Genomic DNA, 23041 nt, shown 5'->3' with positions numbered 1-23041 from the left:
ACACAGTATATATAATGAAGAATGAATATTTCATTTTAGATCTGGTTGCAGAAATGTTTTTGCCTTTCTGTGCTCTCCACCCAATTCAGAACTGCTCCTTAGATACAGACTGATTTCAAGTAGAGACAACACCCTCCTCTACCATATATATACCTCACTACCTGATTAGCTTTTAGAAAGTGCTTCATCACAGAGTTTCACAGTGGGATTTATGCTCCCTGCCTTTTCCTTTAGCGGCTCATAATGCCACTACAAGGGAATCTCAGCTCCTTCAGTCGGAACCTTCCTGATACAGGAAATACGAAATCACAACTGCAATTTACTTCAAACCTTTAATAATAATGAAAGCAGCAATAAGAATTAGAAAGCCAAACAGTAGAAAAAATATTTGTAGTATTGCTGAGCTTTGAAGATCAATGCAAAGTGCATTATAACTGAGAGCTCCTGACGATATTTTTAACAAAAAGGACTGTCCACTATCACACAGTTGTTTCCTCTGCTCTCCCTCCTCTCCCCAGGCCAGAACTTGAGGCTATAGTTTAAAAGCTGCATTCAACCTACATGAAACTAGATTGGAGTTTTTCAGAATGAAGGGATGGAGCTCCATGAAGAAAATTTGCTTCTTCCAGGCAAGGAGCAGCGCAGACCATCTTTTGGGAAGTGGGAGCAGAACCGTGCACTCCACCCCTCAGTCATTGTTTATCTTTGTTCAAAAGTGCCGGGCAAACCCAAAAAGGCACTTAAAACGTGGAGTTACAGAAATACCAGACTGTAGCGAGGTAGAGCATAGGGGGAATGGGTTATTCCCGCTGGCCTGGACTTCCAGGCCATGCAGGATGGGTACAGAACAGCGTTTACATCCTGGGAATCCCACAGCAGAGGTGGGAGGGTGAGGGAAACTCCTGCTGCAACTGTTCCAGCTAAAACGTGGCGGAGTCCTTTGGTCAGCATTTGGTAAATGCAGCAGCATGGGGAGCCACAGGGCTCACTGCTACACAACCGAGGGCAGTTTTGGCAGCTGAATGTAGTATGTGGTAGAAAAGAGACTGGGTTTTAGTCCGCATGTGCTCCTCTTCAGAGCTCGTTTTAAGTGATTTAAGTGATTTTACGTTTGTGCAGCAGACCTAGAACCAGTCTGACGCGACTGTGCTACGCAGCAAAAAAATAATTTCCAAAGCGTATTTGCAGCCTTTGTGCCTGGCCTGACCAGGCTGCCTTCTTCCCGATGCCCTGCTGCTGCCATTGCCCCAGTGACGCGTGGATTTGGGATTTTCCCTCCTCCGCCAACGCGCCGCTTCGGAACGGGCGGTGCTGTGAACACCTCGGGTGGCCCTTCTTGTTTAGGGTTTTTCTTCTGTGTTAACCGCAATCCTCAAGAGGATTTATCTCAGCGCTCTTGTTGCTGCTATGCAAGGCAAAGGGGCAGTGGTTGGAAAAAAAAACAACTTCCATAAGCGCCGGACACGGAAAATGAAGGGGACAGCGCTCAGCCCCACCTCAGCCCCACCGCCGGCGGGGGCGTGGCTTCGGGCGGACCCCGCCCAGCGCCTGCCCCGCGATTGGCCGGAAGAGGCGGGGCGGCGGGACGGGATTGGTGGGACCGGAAGGGGCGGGGCTTTGGTTACCTCGGCAACGGCGGCGGCGGCGCGCAGGCCCGGCCGGCGCCTCCCGGGCCCAGGTCGGTGCTGAGGCCGCGGGGACGCGGGAGCCGGGGACGGGGGACCGGGGACCTTGTGCCGGCCTTCCCCGGGGGACCCTGTGCCGCTCTGGGAGAGGAGACCCTGTCCCGGCCTGGGAGAAAGGACCCGCGGCCGCTGCCGGGGCGGCTCGAGGCCTTGTGCTGCTGAGGGGAGGGAGGGAAGGCCGGTCCTGGGAGGTGCGATCCCGAGCACCCAGGTGTTGTCCCGAATTAGGTCCGCGCATTGAGCCCAGGTATTTGATTTATTTATGGTTCTGCGCAGGAAGGGGAGCTGGGGGGCAAATCCACCGAGACAGCGCAGCGACTACCAAAGCTTTTCCTTGTTTATACATTTTAGCAACCAGAGGTGTTAATGTTCACTGACTGCCAGTCACCTAGTTCTGTTATTAATTAGTATCCTGTCTTCTGTTGGTTAATGATTCTCTCGCTCCCCATGCTAATTAGTCCGTATGCTCAGTCTTTCCCTTCTTTTGGGTCGGAGTGAAATATACCCAGCCTTAAACCTAAACTGGGAAATTCTACCGAAAAAATTCATTTGGCTTCCTGACACCTGGACATCACTTAGAGCTTGTTTGTTGGCTGCTCTCTATTTCATGGAGTAAATCTCCTTTGTTGTTGATTAGGCTTGGAAGTAGACAAAGATCAGACATGAAAGAACATCCTTTCTTAAGAAAAAGGCTTATAAGCTCCCGGACCAGACTGTGGCTTAAATGATTTTAGGAGATGTCTGATGTACGCTGTATAGCATTTTAGGCAAAATATCAGCTGGCAAAAAAGGGAGGGGGGGGAAGGCAGCTGTGCCAGATGTAACTGCTGTAACTTCACAGGTGAGGAAAAAAAAACATGAAAAAAGGGGCAGGGCAAGAAGTACATTTTTTCCCCATTGTGTTCCTAAATAATGACTGTGACAATTTGTAGGAAAATTTGCTAGAAACACATGGCTGTATTAAAAAGTTGCTAGGAACTGTTGTGTATTTAGGGGGTTGGATTTAAAAATGAAGCCCTAGAAGTATTTTTAAGGGCTTGTACTTCCTCCTGTTTCATTTTAGGAGTGCCTACAATGTATTTTTTTGACTCCATCATCTAGAATATGTGGATGAAGCTCCTGATTGGATAAGGAAGTAATGTGTCTTGGAGCAGGATTTTGTCAGGTTAATTTGATAATAAACAGCTTTAATCTGCTTTCAGAGTTGTATATATGGATTCGAAAATGAGTGGGGCATAAAACAAAGGGAGTTAGAATGAGAGACTTGCTATAACTAATGTTGGGTTTGTTTAACCTGGTAATAACTGTGTAGCTGTAATGCACAAAGCACTCTGTAGATCACTACCAGTCCTGAATCAAAATACACTTGATAAAGCTCTAAAAAAGATCTGTATTTAAAAAGGAAAAATCATCCCTTAGCCAGAATGATTACTTATGTGACTTTATTAAATGCAAAGCTCAAAAATTATTAAAAAGCAGTTAATCATCATTTTGTAATCAGTTAGTCAAAAAGTGTGATCAAAAATTTGTTATTGATGGTGTTTTTTTACCTTTTCCCCGTCCTGCTATGATTTCCTGGGTAATTAAGCTTGCAACCTGAGTTGTCTAGTGCTGTGTGTTTTTATTTTAATAGGAAAAAAAAACCAGCCTTCACCACTCCAGAAAACCCCTCTGACATGAATTAGATGCTTTATCACTGAAGACATCTCAAATATTTCAGTTGTTTGATTGCTGAAATTATTTCTAGTGGAATTCATTCAGGACAGACAAGGGTTATCCTCTTTGCAGAGTGTGTTTAGCCAGGTATTGCAGGGGAACACATGATGTAAGCTCCTTTGAACGTGCCCCTGACAGGTAACTTCAGCCAGAGTCTGGGCAGCAGTAGAGGATTGGCATCTCCCTGATGTGTGGGTGAATGTTTTGGTGTCTGATTTTTATCAGTTTCTATTTGTAGTGAGTGAAGAGTTCCTAATTTATACGTGTCAATATTGGCAAAACCTGTTAGAATTAGTTTGAATTGAATCAACAGAGGGTGCTTTATTTAATTCTGGGTTCAGTAAATTACATAGCACGTGCTGAAGAGGGGAAATAGTGTTTGGTTGTGTGAATGATGGACTGCTGACAATTTGAGGGGAATATAATGGCCCTCCTTTATTTTTTGCTCAGTTTGGTGGGAGCCCTGGTGGCACTGCAGTTGTGCCCCTGTTTGGGCTGCTCAGAACGATGGCAATGTTTCTGCCCAGTGAATCAAGGGCATTGTGTGATATAGACAGAGCTATAAACAGCCAGTCTACTTTTGTATCGAGGCCTCCTGGCTGTAATCAGCTTAGCCTCCATGTGCTTATGTGCAGAGCCAGCCTCTGCGACAGTGTTTGTGTCAGGTCCTGCTCACACCATCCCTTCCCAGGTGTGAGGCTGCTCAGCCCCATGCCCACCCTCGGTGCCAGCGCTGCCCTGCATGTAGCACTTTTCCAACAGCCATTCCCTGCTCTGATTCCCTGAACAGCAGGTGATCCCTGTGTTTTTGATCCACAGCCATGGGATTGTTTGACAAGCTGGCAGGATGGCTTGGGCTGAAGAAAAAGGAGGTTCACGTCTTGTGCCTTGGCTTGGACAACAGCGGCAAAACAACGATCATCAATAAACTTAAACCTTCAAATGTAAGTAGCCTGCTTGGCTCACTGCTGGGTGTTTGTTTAGTCTGGGTTTGCATGCTGTTATACTGGATGTGCCCGTGGAAAAGATGTGAAGAGCTTGTGATTTAGTACAGGGGAACAAATAGATTTTAAAATTTTCCAACTAACTAAAACTAAGGGTAAGCATTCACACGCACATTATTTTCCAAAAAAAATACTGTTAATGTGGCACACTTTTGATAAGATTACCCAATAAGGAAGGGTTTATGATGGCTGAGATCAGGATCTGAAACAGTCACTTCAATCACTTAAATAGTTGCCACAGGATTGCACTTACAAGTGATGTTGAACATTAAGGATTAATACAATTGTACAACAACTTAGCATGTTTATTTTAATCTCTTCCGGAAAAATAATAAGTGCATAAGAAGTAGTAAAATAAGAAATAATGTGGAAATGCATCTTTAAGGGTGACATCACTATTTTTAAAGCAGAATAATTTTCAAAATAAGTACCATTAATACTTGCAGTTCATCCATCCAGTGAAAAGTGTTTGAGGCCACGAGGAGTGTATAATAATCTGAGCAAAAATGAAAGTAGGATTACTTTGTTTCTAGGTATGTTTATGGACTAGAAATAGATGAATTTTGGTCGGCATGTTCAATGGTTTTATGCATGTGGGAAACTGATTTCTGCTGTTTATATCACAGCTTTTTTTAATTAATATTAATTTTCATTTCATTTTACCTGATGAGTCCACTGGACATTGTTTAAAACGTGTGTCATGGTGAAGAGTCTGTCACTCTTCATTCCTGGCAATTGTTCTTCCACTGAAAGTTGAGTAGAGTTATAAACATAGACTATAAACTCCTTGCTATCTGCTGCCAGTTGTTTGGGAGAAAGGCTACAATTTGTACCTGGCAAATTGTATCTTTATGTAATTTTTGAGGCCTTTTTTCAGAGGGTTTTTATGTCATGCCTTAAGCAGTAGAGGATTCCTAACTAGAGCTGAACACAGACTTGAAGATTTATCACAATAATGGGCACTAGAGAAGATCTCAGGGACTTACATGAGTAGAATAAATAGAATTTGTTTGTAATGAGAATTTATAGGAAGATAACTTTGTGTCCAACTTGTGTTAAGTCCTACCATTACAAGACATGCCAAATATTCTAGCATGCAACAAGTGTCACTAGATCAAAGTAAATAAAATAGTTTATTTTTGGTAAATTCAATGGACAGGTGATTTTGAGCTCTGGGTCAACCCAGTCTTCTTAAGAACTGCTGCTTTGCTCCAGGAGCAATATATAAGGGCCTGGCAAATACAGATGTTTTTTCATCTGTCTGCAGTTGTTTCTTCTGGACCTGCCTATGGATGGTGTTTGGAATAAGGGGCTCTAGGAGTCTGTGCAAGGATTGCATGTCACTTTCTCAGACAGCTCTGTAATCTATGGGATGTGACCTTTCTTCCTGCTCTAATATCGATGCTTCTTAGAGGAGCTATTCTTTTCTACCAACTTAGCTGATAGGTTCCTTGGCCGGCTCAGTAGTAAATCAGTTATCAGACAGATCTCTTGATAATGCTTTGTGTTTTGGCAATTCCAATAGTGTTCACTCTATTCCCCAGAAAATGAAAATCCTTGATTCTGAGTTACTTTCCTTTTCTGGGAACTTTAATATTGCACACTTTGGGGAAAAATAGATCTGTAATGTATTCATGTTTCAAATATATTTCAGTATTTGCATTTTCTAATTTGATTGTAAAATTTATACTTTCTTTCCTTCAAAGGCTCAAACTCAGGACATTGTTCCAACAATAGGATTCAGTATAGAGAAATTCAAGACTTCAAGGTAGTACTTTCTTTCTTCATTAGCAGTAGTGATTATTGTACAATAGTTGGTCTTAATTATCCCTTTCAGTGGGTTTGTGACTGAGTATCATGTGTGGTGGTGTACTGACATGACATTGCAGCTTGTTGAAATGTAGTACCCATGACACCTAATCCTGATCCAGGACTGAGTGTGTTAGAATATAATGTGTGTTTTGTGCTGCTATAAAACTATTACAAAAAAAAAGAATTAAAAGTTTTGTAGTTTTTTGCAGTAGTGTGTATAAACATCTGATCCCTGTCTGTTGAGAATTTCGGAATAGGGCACTGTTACAGACTGGAGAAGAGACAGCTGCTGAGGTGGCAGCCTGTATTCCACTCTCAGTGTGGTAACCTGAATTAAGCACTCTCACTGGAGGTACTCTGAACAGATTGCAGTGTAATCTCATTAAATGCAAAAGGATGGCTGCAGCATTAGCAATGTAAAGGTGGCAGGAGCAAAGGCCAGGAAACAAAGTAATGAGTCATTAGTTGAATTAAGACTAAGATTTGGATTAAGAATGTCGTGACACGGAGATATTTCAAGGAGGTGGCATCATTTTCTTATTCTGTAGCCTTCACTGGATGTTTTCAATGTCTTCAAGCCAAGCAGTGTGGCCTCACTGGGTGGGAGATCTGCAAGAAAATCGTTTATTCCTTGACCTGATGTGTGAGTTTGAGAGGTTTCATATTTCTGTAAGAGCCTCCACAACTGAGCTCTGTCTCAATAAAGCACATCAGACAGGTTTGGGACTTCCTGTGTGAGAATGTAAATTAATTTATATTGCTTTTTTTTATTCTGATCCTGTAGTAGGAGAGATGATGACCTGTAAATACCCCATGTAGAATGATTTTCCCACCCACCCAAAACCTCAAACCCCCACAAACTGACAAACCCAAAACTCTATGTCTGGACACAGAGTAGAAAGGACATCTGGAGAGCTTCCTTTTCTTAACCTCCTCATTTTGGTGTGGCCTTCTCTATGTGAGCTGCTTGGGACTGCCCAAAACAGGAAAGCCTAATACTGAAGTTGATGTTGCCTCTGTAGATATTTCAGGAGTGGATGAGAATTTTTTGTAGTGTTATTTAAGTTGCCTTGCTGTATGCAGTGTTTGGATGAAATCTCAGTTGCAAAGACTGCTCTTTGTCTCTTGGTCATCTGAACTCACCTGTTTTTACCAGAATGTAATTTCTTTTATTTCTAAAAGTGGAATTTTGATTATTTTTTTAAAGCCTTTTATTTTGCATATATTTATGCCAGTCTAGGGACAGAATTTAAGACAGGCTGTGGATTTTAAGTCATGGTTCCTCTGAATTTCATTTACTCATAAACAATATTTGATACCAGCACGATAGAGAGAGAGACTGAATGGGAGCTTATTTTGTGTTTGATGTCACTTTAAATAATTGGCTTGGTTCTTTTATTCAGATAATAAGCACGTTGTCCATTGTGAAAAATTTCTATAATAAGACTGCAAAACTGAGTAGGATCATTTGAAGGCAGATAGTGCAACCAGAGTTCCTTAGGGAATTTTTCTCCGTTGATTTGGATTCAAGTTGATCTGGCCTTTTTTTTGGGTTGGGTTTGGGTTTTGTTCTTTGTTTCTGTGCCTCATGCACTTCTTTTCTTTGCAGTTTGTCTTTCACAGTGTTTGATATGTCAGGTCAAGGGAAATACAGAGACCTCTGGGAACACTACTACAAGTAAGCCTATCATTTATTTTAAAGCATTGCTGTTCATATTAGCTATTTTGTAGGTTATTTAAACAAAAGTATGATAATATCTAGTGATTAAAATGATTCAGAGAAGGCTTAGGCCTGGTGTTTGACAGGAGATCATTCTGGATAAACACAACTTTCTGTTCTAAAAAATGAAAATTTTTATCTGCTGTTATTCTGTGCTTTCAGGGGCAACTTGGGGGAACATACAAGAGATGGGATTTAAATGTTGAAACCTGAAAACCAATCCTGTAAGAAAGCTCAAGATGAGTTAGGCTTCCAATTTTTCAGTTCTTCTGTACGTCAGCGACTTAAAACCTAAAAGATATTGGCTGATGGCTGAGATTTTTAGAGGTGAGGGAAATGAACCTCAGAGAATGAGGCACGTGTAGCTAAGAACCTGAGTGAGCATTCTTACATGTTATTTATTGAACAGGGTATTCTCTGTCCTTTTTAAGATTCTGGTGTTGCCTTTTGGTAATAGATGGACACCATTCTCTGTTTTGTAGCTTTTACTGAAACTTAATCTTTATTTACATCAACTCCTTGCTATTCTGTAGTGCCTGATCCTGATCTAGATAGCATGAACAGTACTAAACCATGCAGAAGTAGCTTGGAGAAATAGAAGGGAGAAATTCTGAAGTTTATAATATTGATTAAATATTAATATCAGTTGTGATAGAGCTTAAATTGTTTTTTAATCGAGGATTAATGCTTCCTCTCCTTCTTGTGCAAATTGTGTTAGCATTGAAAACGTGTGGCCAGGAGATCTGCATTGTTCAAGAGTGCTGGATTTGCATTTCAGTCACTGATGCCCTCAGGCTGCTCTCAAAATCTTAGCACAGTGCTTCATAAGCAAATAATTTTTGTGATTGCTGTATTTAATGCAGTAACTTATCCCTTGTGGGGCATAAAGGGTTTTTTCATCTTAACAGTAACTCCCTAACAGTAAGGGAGTTTTTTAGGTTAATGCTGACAGTGAAATACGCACTTGTATCCACCTCTGTTCCTGATCCAGTGCAGTAGGCACTACTAAGAATAATATAAAAACATTAATTTGCAGTAATTAAATAAAAATATTAATAAAATAATTACGTGCTGTTCAGTTTATAAAGTTAAGCAAGATTTGATTTTCCAAGAATTGCAAAATGGAAGTCAGATGTGGTCAAGTGTCAAAGCAGTGGCCTTGGAGTCCTTCAGGTTTGGACTTCTCTTCTGTTTGGCTTGAAAGTATCTTCTAGGTCATCCCTAAATCCATTTATCTTGAATAATCCTAAAGTCATGTTGTGTCCCTACTCCTGTTACTTCTTTGCAAAGTTGTTTTTTGGGTGGCAAATACATGCCAGTACTCTTTGATTCCTCTGGTAAAATACTGTATGCTCATGAAAATTGCTTAGGCATTTTCAGCTAACATGCAAAAGCTTTATTTACTAAAGGTTCTGTACACCAGAAAAGAATGGGCCTTCTCATACAGTCTTGGGCTGCTCAGGTTATTTCTGGTTTCCAGCAGGTGTAGAACTGTTTCTTATCAAAATACAGAGATAGATGGTGCTGGAGAGTAAAGAATGTATTTATAATGGTCTCGCAGAGAAATGTAAAATGAAGGAGAAGTGAATATTACACTAAAATATTAAGTAAATACACCTTTTGTGAGTGTTTATAACTGAACTGGTGAATTATGGATTGGTGAGACTCTATTTGATTTTCAAAACAAGTTTCAATAAATGGAACATCAAGTCATAAAATATCAGTAACATCCCGAAATAATGAGTTGAATAATTGCATATTTTTTGTGGCTGTGTTCATACTGCCAGCAAAAATGTCCTAATGATTTGAAATAGTTGAAAGTTTTTACCTGTTATTTGAAAAAAAAGAAAAATCCTGTTTATGCAGGATATGTAAAAGTTAAAATAACCTGCATATGCCTAGCTGTGGACACAGTTTTTTTCTAAAAAGGTAATTGACCTTTCTGTAAATAAACTTCAGTGTAGGAAATACAGAATTTCCATAAAGACTTGTCTGTATGGGTTTTTTTTCTGCCTGAACACACTGTCAAAATATCAGTTGATTACCTTTTGAGTTCATTTTTCAGTCTGGGTGGTAAAATCAAGCTTTTCTAAAAGGTGTGTGGAGACTGAACCTTGTATGAGCAGGTAACAACCTCATGTCTAAAAAAATGATGCCTGTTACCAAAAGATTTCTGAAATAAGACTGGATTCAAATGTTAATGGTAAATGACAGTGACAAAAATTAGAGGACAAATCAGGTTTGCTTGGACTTTTTTCTCAGTGTTTCTTCTGAAGCCTTTTATTATTCACAGAATACTCATTTCTTTGAGAACCTATAATTTGCCTCTTTGCTCTTTTTATGTTATGCAGAGAAGGCCAAGCCATTATTTTTGTCATTGATAGCAGTGACAAATTAAGAATGGTTGTGGCCAAAGAAGAACTTGACACCCTTCTGAATCATCCAGGTGAGGAGGCTTTTTTCCCCTTCTGTGTCCATATTTGTTATGTTGTCTTTAGAAAAGCCCCTATCTGACACATTCTGAGTACTTTGCAGATATTTTAGCCATTCATGAATATCAGCACAATAACAATCTTCAACAACTTGTGGGGTTTTTTTTTCCTATTCACATTTACAAATTGATCGTGCTTCAGCTGTCTACACTGAGTTGGATTGGTCTCTTATTAATCAATATAAATCAAAAGTTGCATTGTTGTCAGAAAGAACAGACTTTGAGTTGGAAGCTGGAGAGGCTTTTTGTGGTGACCAACACAGACAAAAATGTGTCTCCTTGTCTGTTTTTTCCATGAAGACAGCTAATTCCTTTAATGTCACATTTAACTTTTTTGTCATCTTCATTATATTTTTTATGCTTTAGCCAGAAATAAGGAGGGATAATTTCACCAGTCAGTTTCAATTCTCTATAGAAGGATACATGAGATGGAAGAGGATATGAGAGAATTCATGATCGGGGTCTTGGTTTTAGGGGTTTGGTTTGGGTTTTTTTACATGAGGCTGCACCTTCAAAACTTAATTAAGTTTTGAAATCCATCAATTCTTTGCCTTTCCATATAGCCAGCATTACTGGGATGTGTCTGTAAGCAATATTCAATCTTCGCTTTCAGCACTTTAGGTAGCTGCTCTGCCTAACCAGAATAAAAAACTACATCTAGGAAGTTTAAAAGTGAAATAATCCTTTAATTCGTTAATTACTTATTAAACTGATAGAGCCCTTAACTTGTGGGATTCCCATGCTGAGAATGAGAAGGGAGAAGCTGGCTTGCATTTCTAAGAAAAGTAGTGTGTAATAGGGACAAAGATGTTCCCAGAACTTTGTTTTCCATGAAGACTGTATATAACACTTTAATTCATCAACAAAGATGCTGGAGCTGACTGGGCCTTCTTATTCTCATTCTCTAATTTCTTGTTTAAGGGTGTGGGTTACCTCAAATGCAGACACTGAAAAGGCAGTGTTGCAAAAGTCAAAAGGAGGATGAGGTGAGCCAAAGGCTGCAGGTGGATTACACAGAAGCCAGGGCACTTTGTACCAAATCAGGAATTAACTGCAGCAGTAAAACCAATTCTGTTGGTAAAATGGAACCACACAGGGCCCAGGGTGAGAGGTAAAGGCTGCTGGAAGAAGTTACTGGTTTAATAGAGGGCAAAAGTGTGAAAATGTTTAGATGGAGGAGAAGCAGCCTTAGGTGGGGCTTTTCATTTAGGCATTAATAGGTCACTGATGCTGACCTAGCAGGTCAGTGCTGTTCAGCTGTTCATGAATTTGTGTCTTCAAGTTACCAAAAGCAGGGCTCTGGCCACTGAGTGCAGTCCTGAGAACCAGGAGAGAGCAGTGATGGATTTCTGCCTTGGAGCAGCCTAGCTCCAATACAACAGCAGTGTCACTGGTTTATCAGATTTTGATATATCACATCTAAGAGAAGCAAAGAGCTTAAAAAGTTCTAGTAATGTACAATAAAAGTAGCTGTTAGGTGAATCAATATTTAAGTGGTTTGTTATATCGATATCTTTATTTGTATTTCTGTTCTGCCCTTCTTGCTGCATACCCTACTTTCTCCTGATCTATGCTTCTGTCTGTCATCCTCCTGGAGTGGTTTAAATGTACATGTTTACCTAAGTTTTAAATGGAATTGAATCAATTCCTGTCTCTGAAAATCTTAGCAATCCCTCAGTAAAACAGTTGCCTGGTTTTTTGCCAGGCTTTGGCTGAGGTTGTCAGGTGGAAGGGTATGTGTCCTGTGAAGCATTAATGGGGTTAGAAGTTGTACTAGCTGGGACTTTTTTGTGAATCAGAGCTTTAAATTATTTTTACTTGCATAAATGGACAATGAACTCTTCAAGTAACAGCTGTTTAATGATAACTGTATCATCTTTTGGGGTTTTTTTACTCAAACTTCATTCTTCAGCACTTCGAAAGATGGTAATGCAGATTACCTGGATTAGATGATGACTCTTGGGTCACTTGACCTCTAGCACATGCTTCTAAACTAAACTGAAATTCTTGTCAGCTTGAAATTCTTTGTATAAAATTGCACATCACACATCTAGAGTCTGGAATATTTTTTTAATGTGTTAATTCATAACTACTTGCAGCGAGCAAATGTTAGCTTTCCATTAGTAACTGAAAAGTGTGGGAGGGAAATACTGCACATTAGGAAATAATACAAATCTCTGTGACCACCACTTTATTTAGCAGATATCTTTGGGTGTACATTATGGGTCTGGGTGGTTAGGCTGTGCCCCTCTCTGATTGTTCAGAAAAACACTAGAAACTTCTTGATTAACTTGGCTGTTCGTATATGTGATGTCAGCTAATTTGTAATTGGTTTTAATTTGCCCATAACCTGCAACCTGTGGGTACCAGGGTTCATTTAATTATACTGTAAATTAATGTAAAAGTTTCAGTCAGGAGACTCAATAGCTGTTCAGCTGTGGAATCAAAACAGAGATGTAATTATACTGTGCTTGTATTTTGAGACCTTTGACTTGTGTTTATGGGTATCAGAGGAGAAAAGAGCTCCAGGTAGGGTAAATCGTTTGTGAAAATTGTCAGTGTTTTGATCAGCACTTACCATCTCTGAATGAATATGGAGAGGTAGTGTTATCTCCACTGATTTTATGGAAAGGTTTAGTAGGCAGGTGGAAAAGAACATAATTAGGAAAGTTCAAACCATTTCAGCACTGACGATTTGTTAGAATTTTTGGGGTTTTTATCATCCTCCTGCCCATCAGCAGGGGTGGATGGCTTATGTTTGACATTTTAAAATAAATCCTTAGCTTGTTTTCTATGTGAAATAACCTTTTCTTTTTACTATTTTAAAAAGAGCCTCTGTAGCAATTTTCATTGGGGTGGTAGTGTGTAAGTTCTTTTCCTATCAAGCATTGATTGATAGACTAAAACCTAGATTTTCTCTAATCCTGTATATCTTGCTTTGTATAAATAACATGAAAAACTCTGAGAGTTAGTCTTAGTGCTGGTAATTTTTTGGCAGTCTTACATCTGTAATTTTGAAGAGAGTAGGTTTGGTTTCCTTTCATTGACCATATAATCTTTTGGGGTAATCTGTGAGGTTTAAGCTTGTCTATGTGTAAGTATCCCAGAAACTGCCAGAGTACTTTGGTCTGTAGTTCTCACTGCTAGCTGAAAGAGCTTCTGGAAGTCCTTCAAGGGAAGGGGGAATAAAGGAAGTCCAGACATGTGCATTTTTTTCCAATTTTGTAAATTCAATGAAGTAATAGATGCTTTCCAGGATGCTAAAGGATAATTCAGACTACCCTTCCCAACTGTTGTTGTGATGTTATGAATGAACACAGATTATTTTTCCATCCATTTTATACATCCAGTCCTCACTAAGCAGAGATGTGCAGTGTTTGTAGGCAGTGGTTTGAGCTCTTGTTCCTCAGCTTGACCAGCAATTCCAATCTACAGCTTGAAGTGTGGGTATAAGGTAGGGGGAGAGGGGTGGAGGATTCCAAAGCCTGCAAGGAAGTTTGTGAGCGTTCTGGAAGCATGCAGCAGAGGCCGGGTGACCCAACAGCATGTGCATCTTGGTAGGATACAACCTTCAGCGAATTGCAGCTACAGGTGAGCAAAATACTTTCCTGTGTTGTTTGTACCTTGTTAAATGCAGAGATTGATCAGTGCTGCCTCTTGTCCTGAGGGCTCTGTCTCTGCTCATGCCTAGATATTAAGCACCGTCGACTGCCTATTCTCTTCTTTGCTAACAAGATGGACCTCAGGGATGCAGTGTCATCTGTGAAAGTGTCTCAGTTACTGTCCTTAGAAAACATCAAAGACAAGCCCTGGCATATCTGGTAAAGTTCTCTTTTTCTATCCCTTTTTTGGCATTACTTTGTGCATTCCTGTTTTAGCCCTGCCATGCCACTCACTGCTGTATAAAATAAATCAAGTAGCTGAAAGACAGATTCCACATGTGAAAGCAGTGGTAATATTAAAACACTTATGGTGAAACTCATTTTAAGTGTACAATGCATTCATTTAGACTGTGTCTTAAAAGTTTTCACAGCAGAACTGTTAGCCAAGTAATGGAATGGAGCATTTCCAGTGAAATCAGAAAGCAGGGTTCATATCAGAAGAACAGCTGCCATTATATTTTGCTGGGAAATTGAGTAGAATTGTTAGCAGAGTGCTCCTGCTCTATAGATTACCTTGCAGGTTTGAGAATATCAACAATAAAACCTTTGGAGATTTTTTTCCACTCTGCAGATGCTTCAGTAAACTGCTGTTGAAAGGCCATTTAGTAAACTGTTCTCTCCTGCATTCAGAGGGACACTGTATTCTTTGTACCCAGTCACATTTGAGGGGATTTTTAGTTGTAGGAGCTAGAGTCTTTTCTTCCTGGAGGATGTAAGCTTTAGAAGGACTTAGTGCTAGTGTTCACAAGGAAAAAAACTCTCCTTTTATCAAAGTGTTTTATAGAAGTTATTTTTTTGTCCTGTTAAAGTCCTCAGCTGTTATAAAGAAAAGTGATATCAGCTAAATGAGGCTGAAAACTACCACTTTCATTTTAGGCCCTTTAGTATTAAACTTGATTACCTGGACATTGTTTTGGGATTGCTGCTTTTTGTCCAGAAATCACACTAATGAATTCCCAAGCTTCTTGGTAGATCATTTTACAGGGAACTGCAGTTACAGTCCAGATTGACAGCTGTGCTGGTTTTTGTAAACTGAAGAATGAAGGGCATGTAAACAGTTATCCCCCAGTGATTCAAAAGGCAGATTTACACTGCTCTCAGTGTAGCAGAATAGTTTTATATATTGAAAGACACTGCTGGGGTTGCTGCTCCAATGAAGTGTGTACACACACACGTAATTCCTTCCTCCAACATTCTCACCATGTGTAGGAACTGCGTGGGAGGACAGTTGGGCTTGATCATCTTAAAGGTCTTTTCCAGCCTAAATGATTCCATGATTCATGGCTGCTGTTGGAGGGAGTAAACATCTTTTACAGCATTGTCGGAGGAAGGAGGTGCTGCAGAACAAGGTGTCTGCCTTGTGTTCTAGGAATGGTTCCTTCTTCCTTGAAACTGGAATTAAAACAGATCACATCATGAAATGGCGTTTCCCTGTGGGGAAGGTACTCTGTATCATTTGAGGAACAGTCTTCTCCATGGGAAGAAAACTTAAGGAAACTGTACCTGATACTACTTTGCAATTATGTAAATTAAAAGTATAGTGATGACTCAACTAAAACAGGTATTTTTACAATGTTTTTGTAATTTGATTTGTTTCTTTCAGTGCCAGTGATGCTCTTAAAGGAGACGGATTACAAGAAGGTGTGGATTGGCTCCAAGGTATATCACATGTATTCTCTTGCTCTATTTTCATTCTGTTAAACTTTTTCATTTTGTAAGGTTTTTTTCTTTATTATTTCCTTTGTTTTCTTTCTGTCCATTTCTGCTATCAGATCAAATTACACAGTGAGTACTAAAGCTCTGTCTCATATTTGCCTTTCATTTACCTCCTTAATATACACAAAACATTGTGTGGGCTTCCCTGACCAAAGTGTGTATTATGAAATACTAATACACACTCCTGCAAACAGTGTAGCACTTTCATTTAAATAATACCAGCTCCCACACTTCAATTTCTTATTGTGGTAGTTCATTTTATTCTTCAGTTTATTCTTAATGTCCTGTCCCAGTTTCACATAACCTAATGTTATGTATCAAGAAATGGTGAAAGAAAATAAGCCAGATATGCAGACAAATGCAGTGGTTTTAATTATACACCTTCAGCTCTTTAATCTAGAGCCAAAAGAACTTCTTACACTATAACGATTATAGGACATGCAGACACTCATAACTGCATGGAAAACATCAGATCCATCTTGGACGATGTCTGACATCCAGCATCTTTAATTCCAAACTTGGTACAGATGTTGTGTAATTACAAACTTGGTACAGATGTTGTGTCTCCTCTTGTTGTGTGTTCGTAAGGCTCTGGTCTCTCTTGTCCTCTTGCTCAATGTGTAGATTAGTGAAGCGTGGCATAGTTTTGGTAGACTCATCCCAGTTTTAGCTCCCTGACTGGCGTTGCCTGTGCTGTGAGTGTTTTGGGTGGTGCGGGCTCAGCTGAGCCGCATCACCCGCCTGTGCTGTGCCCCGCAGGCCGCCAGGTGTCAGCGCTGGGCCAGGGACAGAGCCTCCCTCCAAAAGGATAACAGCCCCGGCTTAACACATCCCCACTCACTGTCCTTTCTACTTAGACTCGTCCTGCGCACTAGAAAAAGATGGTTTGTTTTAGGGAGTTATTGTAGAGTACAAAAACATTCGGTCTTGTTTCCAGAGGGAGAGCTGCTTGCCAAAAGTAGTCTTTACAAAGAGATTCACTGCCCTACAGAAGAGCAGTGATGTATCCTCCACCAGCTAAAATAATTCTGAGGTGGGGAACCAAGATCTTAGCATTGAGTTTCCTCCTCTGCTGTATCCTATCATCATAGAGGCAGATTCCAAATCATAATTTTTCCTAATTTCAGGCTTAGTAATGTTTTCTTGCAATGTTCAGGGCCTCTGCTTCTCTTGGAGGAACCTTTTAAGTTTCAATCCAAATGTTGGTTTTGTACATAGCTTCATGCTACTTGAAAGGATCTCAAATGCTTGTGTAAATATTTTCTGACAAAATATTTAAGTTATATATGTAGGCTTTTTTAAGCACAGCAAGTAGATGCTTCTGCTGTCACTCACATAGCTCTTCATAGCTATTCACCTCTCATGGATTCTTAATTTTCCAAGCTTAAATTCCTCATGGATGGGCTCTGTCTGAAAATTTCCTTTAACTCCCTGGTTCAGTGAACCCACAAGCTTAAGAGGGGTTGAGTTTAAACTGTACTGTTCCCTAACCACGTGTAGTTTGGCAATTAACTGTTTAATGGCTGAATACTTGGATATTTCTAGAACAAATTTTTACCCTTGACTCTCCTCATTTCTAGAGCACTAGATGGAAATATTTGGAACAACTCTGTAGTTATGGTAGTCCCTAAATCACAGCCTGGGGATGTCATAAAATTCAGGGGAGGAAATGACACCTGGTGAATGAGTGCACAGTTCTCCTTGTCAGCAGCCAAGCTTTCCTTAGTTACCTTTTGCACACCTGTTTTACAGCTGGGGTGGCAGGGGCAGAAAGTTTTGTCTTTTTTTTTCCCCCCAATGAAGGCTGAGTTTGCTATTTCCCTATTTTGGAATGAGGTTGCTATTGCAACAGCACATCCTCAGTAGGGTAAAATTAACCTGTCTCACAGCATTCCCTCTTAGTGAGGGAAATTGTGCTGATTCCCACATTTTGTAATGGGATGCTGGGTGCTTTTGGTAACCAAGAAAACATTTGAAGTGAGTTGAGAAGTGGCAATCAGGCAGCAATATGGAGAAGTGTGGCTACTGAGAACAAAGTTTTGATGTGAGTTATTCTAAACCAAACTTTAAATCTTCTGCTGTTGGGCAGTTAGTTCATGTTCAGTTACGGGGAAGCCAAAATGTGTACAAGGAATTGACATGCATACTTCACCAAATAAACTTCTAGGTCTTATTCTCATCAAAGTGATCTTATAAGCCTGAAGAATATAAAAAATTAATTAGGTGGAAGAGTCTTCCTGTTTAATTAGCAAGATTTGGGGAAAACAACTTTGCTGTACGGGAATTTAAGAAGTGGAGAAGAGAGCAAGTTGAAAACAACTCTATGTGGTCCCCCATTCTTGTAACTACACCAAAATATCTATTTTATGTTTTCAAAAAGCAAAATACAGCAAGAATTCATCTTGTGCTAAGACCAGATGTTTCTTTTTATTAACAGATCAGATGCAAGCAATGAAGACATGAGAGATAAATAAAGGATCTATGGCATTCTTTTATACCCTTTGTCAGTAGGTGAACAAGCACCTTGGGAAGGAAGAATGATTTGAAGAAGATGAACAGTTCAGCTAAAATATCCTATATTGACTTGTTTCAGTTTAGTATCTCTTCCAGGAAAACTGAATGTAGACAACCTAGCACCTCAGGTATGAACATGGATGAATTAAATTGAATCTTGTGACTGGAGAGCGTATTTTTAAAAAAAATTGTGTTAAAAATAAACATCTGCATTCATTTGAGTTTTAGGTGATAACTAGCCATCAGGAAATACCCCTCTGTTTTTTGGGGGGACACCTTCTGAGCAAATGGGAATATTTATTTTCCACAGAAAGAATAATAAGCACTTCCTGAAATACAGCTACATGAGATACCTACTGATTTTAGATGCCCAGTTTAGGCATTTCTGCCATTTTTTTATATTAAAGTTTGACATTTGTTTTTATTATCCATCTATAATAGACTTCTCTAAGAATATTTTGATTAAAGATACAAGGATCTAAATGTTCAGTGTATTTGCTATAGATGATTGCAGATGTTTTTAAGGAATTGCTTTTAATGAAATGTTACACATTGTTTTTGTGATTGTGCCATGGTTATATTTGCATTCCCATCAATAAAACTTCTAATATATGACATGCCCTGGTTGGGTTTTTTAACTTTAATATGCTCATTGATGGTCTTTACATCCTAGAGATTTTTGGCTTTCTGTTTGTTTCACTTGGAATCTGTTTATCCATTTTCCAGAGGATATAGCACTGTGTACTGTGATAAAATGGTATCCCTGTTGCCAAGGTTTTTTTATTAGTTGCATGTATTTTTCACACTACCTAATCAACTAGACTGCTCTTGCAGATACTCAAGGAGCATATGAATCACAGAACAGGTCAGGCTGGAAGGGACCACAGTGGGGTCATTTGGTCCAACCTCCCTGCTCAGGTAGGGTCATCCCAGAGCACCTGGCACAGGATTGCATCCAGCTGGTTCTAGAATATCCCCCAGGAGGGGGACTCCACAGCCTCTCTGGACAATCTTTTCCAGTGTGTGGTCACTGCACAATGAAGTTCCTCCTCATGTCCAGGTGGAACTTCGTGTGCATCAGTTTCTTGAAAGTTGTATTTTGAAAACACAGTTAAGGGACAGCTCACTGGTTTACTAGATCATTATTATGAAATGTGTTATATACTTCTGTTGTGTATAAAGACAGTTTTACTTTCAAGAATAAATTTAATAAGCCTTCTGGCTTCAAAGATGTACCGTAGCTAACAAATTAAAAACTTTATTTTTGTTCTGCCACCTCTTCCCTTTCAATCTCTCTCATTCAGGGAGCAAGCAGACTGACCCTGGCAGTGCTGAATCCTCCATTTAACTCAGTGATTACCTGATCCCTGTGGGACATGTAATATGCAGCTCTTGCAAAAGCTTCCCCCCACATCCATTAGCATATAAAACACACGAATGTTCTGTCAGCATGCCTTCTAGGCCTCACCTAATAGAGGAATATTTGGAGCAAAGGGAGCTGTCTGAAATGGGAGAGCAGTGTCGTGTAGTCTTAGTTATTAAATAGTTAAAATTAACTTCCCTGCTTTGCCAGAAGAAAATCTCACTGTAAGAAATCTTTCTTTACAGGCTGCTATGGTTCTTACAGTTGAATTTGTCATGGAAATATTTTCATGTCTCTTTCTGTGACACCTTTGGCCTTTTGTCAACTCTGAATCTAAGTATCTATACAAAAATCAAATACAAAGGAGGAACAGTAATATATATTTCTGAGAAGTTTTCCTCTGAATTGTGGGCAGATCATTTTGTGGTTTACTTTGCATTGGATAATACAGTAATTAAAATAATGACAGAATGGGTTGGAAGGGCCCTTAAAGATCATTGAGTTCCAGCTCCCCTTTCTTGGACAAGGGACCCTTTCCACCAGACCAGGCTGCTCAGAGCTCCATCCAGCCTGGCCTTGAATACTTCCAGGGGTGGGAAGATCACAAATTCTCTGGGCAATCTCTGCCAGTGCTTCACCACCCTCTCAGTAAAGAATTTCTTCCTAATATCTAATCTAAAAGTATTCTCTTGAAAATAATACTTGTAAAATTGTTTTGCTGTGTATAAGTATTTTGTAATTATTGTGGTTCACTTGTATGTCTTGTCTAAATGAAACATTTAATTTTAAGTTAACAGTTTCTTTTCTACCAAAGAAAATTTAAGTTCTTACAAAAAATCTGTCTGTATTTCTGAATTCCTTGAATAGAATGGATCTTGATGGTTTTCTGATTATTTTTGTTTATTTTGAACTACATAAAGTGCTATGTTTATCTTGTGGGTTGCCTTTACTGTCATGGGAAGCTGTTTGAACCTACTGCTTTGTTCTTCCATCCACAGATCTGAGGGAAGTACTCTAATATCTTTTATTTTTTGCTCACTAATGTGGTTAGTAAGTGCTTTTTGAAAACAGCAGTTAGTTTTTTATTTTGGTTATTGTTCCCTGTCTTGTTTTTTTGGTGTTTGATTTTGTTCTGCAACATCTCTTTCTGTTCCTCCCCTGTGGGGCCACTTGTCTGAATGAAGACCTGTTGGAAGGAGTGGAAATGGGAACAGTCCTATTAGCAAAATGCTGGATTTTTAATTTCCCCCCCCCCCTTATTACTGCTCCAACCGTTAGCTGTCCCTTTCTTTTAGAACATTTGTGATCATTCTGTGAACATAAAACCTCCTGAGGGAATCTCTGCATGTTCACCTCTCCTTGCCAGCTTGGTGTACAGGCATAGCTCACCAACATCCACAGGTGCTGCATCCCTGAGTTGCTCTAAAAACGTCGAATTTGGTACAAGGATCACGTATTGCACAAAATCCTCGTGTATGTGTGCAAAAAGGCTGCTTTGGAGGTGGTTTTTGTGGCTGTCAGACTTCCATGCCATTCTTCCATTACATTTAGGATGTTAAAGTAATGAATGAGTTCTATCTGGGTGCTCCAAGACAGTTTGCATTGACGAGTTCATGGTGCCTGAGGAACAAAGCAGACAAGGGAATGTTCACTTTCTTGATCCATGTCACTGTAGGTGTCTGCATTAAGTGGTCATTTGAAGGGCAGTGGAGTGACGAGAAGGACTTGGGGAATTTGGTCTTTACACCCTACTCAGTGTTTTGTGCTGCTTTGCTGTGCAGGCTGCCCTTGTACTTAATTATTCATTTCCTTTAAATGTGCCTGGTCAGGCTTAAGACTGTAGCATTTTCAGCTGGAATATGGTGCAGTTGTTTTCACATACAAAGTGTTGCCTTCTAGGTCTCTTGACTGAGGAGGGGGGCTATCAGGTAAATGTGTAAATCCTGATTTTCCTAGCTGTGCCTCTCTAGTACTGAGAACACCAGTCCATGGGAACCTTGTGTTTAACTACTACTTGCAGCTGTGCTGAGAGCCTGCATGGCCTCAGCACTCCTGGGCAATTTCACATGAAGCAAGTGCAGTTCTAAGTGAGAGGATGTAAATGTAATGAAGCCTTCTTGTAATCTCAGCCCTCTAACTGTAATTTGCTTGAGGTGTTTTATTTACTAATATGAAAGATAAGCTGCTGTAAAAGAGCAGACCTAACAGCTCAGCTTAGTTGTCTGCAGACAGGCATTCTGATGTGGTAATATGTGGAATGGTAACGTTGTACTTCAGAGCTTCTGTAAAACAGCTGTGCAGCTGTTTTGGAAAGCAGTTTATCTCTTAGAAGCTTTAACTAGGAAGTATCATTTTGTTGGTAATAAGAAGTGAAAGTAATGCTGATTCAAAATGTTTGTCTTTAAAAGCAAACATTTATTAAGCCAAGAAATGGTGTTTAATCTCAAAAGGGGTGGGCTGGGGGGGGAGTTTTGGTTTGGTTTGGTTTTTGGTTTGTTCGCTTTAAGTTTTACTTGTTTTTAAAGTTTTACTTGGTTGGAAAATCATTTTTTTTATGATTAATTCCTGTCATCCATTTATTTAGTTCTTTTTGGCCTGCCTTATTTCCGTTTTACAGAAATCCTTACAAATCTTGCTTCTCAACTTTTTGTTCCACCTCTTTTAACTTTTGCTGAGTACTCTGCTAGTGAAACTTTGCAGCTCCCTTCCCTGTTGTTTTGGTTTTGGGTGGGTTTTTTTGAGAAACAAAATAGATAATGAGAGAAGGTCACAGAAGACAGGACTAAAAAAGCAAAAAAAGGTACTACCAAGAAGGGCTCCAACTCTCCTCTTTCAGAAAGGTCAGGAAAGTTTGCTTTCAAAGGTTAACTTGATATGCCCTGATCCTTTTTTATTATTTTTCACAGCCCATACTTGACTACTTAAGTTTAAAAACGCACTGTTACTATGCAAAACTAATATTGTATGTAATAGCTAATAAGAGTTCAGAACTTTAAATGATCTCTTGTAACAAACGCCAAGTGTTTTTTAGTAATATTTTGTAACCATGCTCTAGTTCAAGGCTCTGTAGCTCCTGTCACAGTAAGTTACATCATAAAAGCATCTGTGTTTGTGTGAACCAGCATTTTGTAATTAATTTGCCACTGTTCAGTCAGATGGATTACTACTTAATTGGTTGCATTTTTCTGGCCATATGAAATTCTTGCTCTCACAAGTACACCATGTACGTGATAATGTTCTGTTCTCCTTCAGTGGATGTCAGGATCTCACCATGCATGTTTCACTTTTTCCACTCTTCTAACGACATCATGAAACCCCCTCCCACTACAATTTTTCAAAATCAATCCTTGAAATGAAA

At 39.6% G+C, this 23041-nt stretch overlaps 1 protein-coding gene across 2 annotated transcripts; it reads left to right on the top strand.

Annotated features, from left to right (window-relative positions):
- The first annotated feature begins 1614 nt into the window (after positions 1-1614).
- ARL6 (ARF like GTPase 6) lies at positions 1615-18935 on the top strand. Of its 2 annotated transcripts, none has more exons than XM_069025611.1 (8): positions 1615-1678; positions 4221-4345; positions 6112-6173; positions 7827-7895; positions 10289-10383; positions 14120-14249; positions 15694-15749; positions 18244-18935. In XM_069025611.1, exons 2-8 carry the CDS (start codon positions 4223-4225, stop codon positions 18267-18269), a joined length of 561 nt encoding a protein of 186 aa, XP_068881712.1. In that variant the 5' UTR covers positions 1615-1678; positions 4221-4222; the 3' UTR covers positions 18270-18935. The 2 variants fall into 2 exon arrangements, with proteins under 2 accessions (XP_068881712.1, XP_068881721.1); XM_069025620.1 differs by lacking the exon at positions 1615-1678 and adding an exon at positions 1723-1932.
- The last annotated feature ends 4106 nt before the right edge of the window (positions 18936-23041 follow it).

This window comes from Aphelocoma coerulescens, chromosome 1 (genome assembly GCF_041296385.1).
Source record: "Aphelocoma coerulescens isolate FSJ_1873_10779 chromosome 1, UR_Acoe_1.0, whole genome shotgun sequence".
In the NCBI taxonomy this organism is placed as follows: Eukaryota; Metazoa; Chordata; class Aves; order Passeriformes; family Corvidae; genus Aphelocoma; species Aphelocoma coerulescens.
Note: the sequence above shows the minus strand (reverse complement) of the source record. Positions and strands in the feature narration are given on the sequence as shown.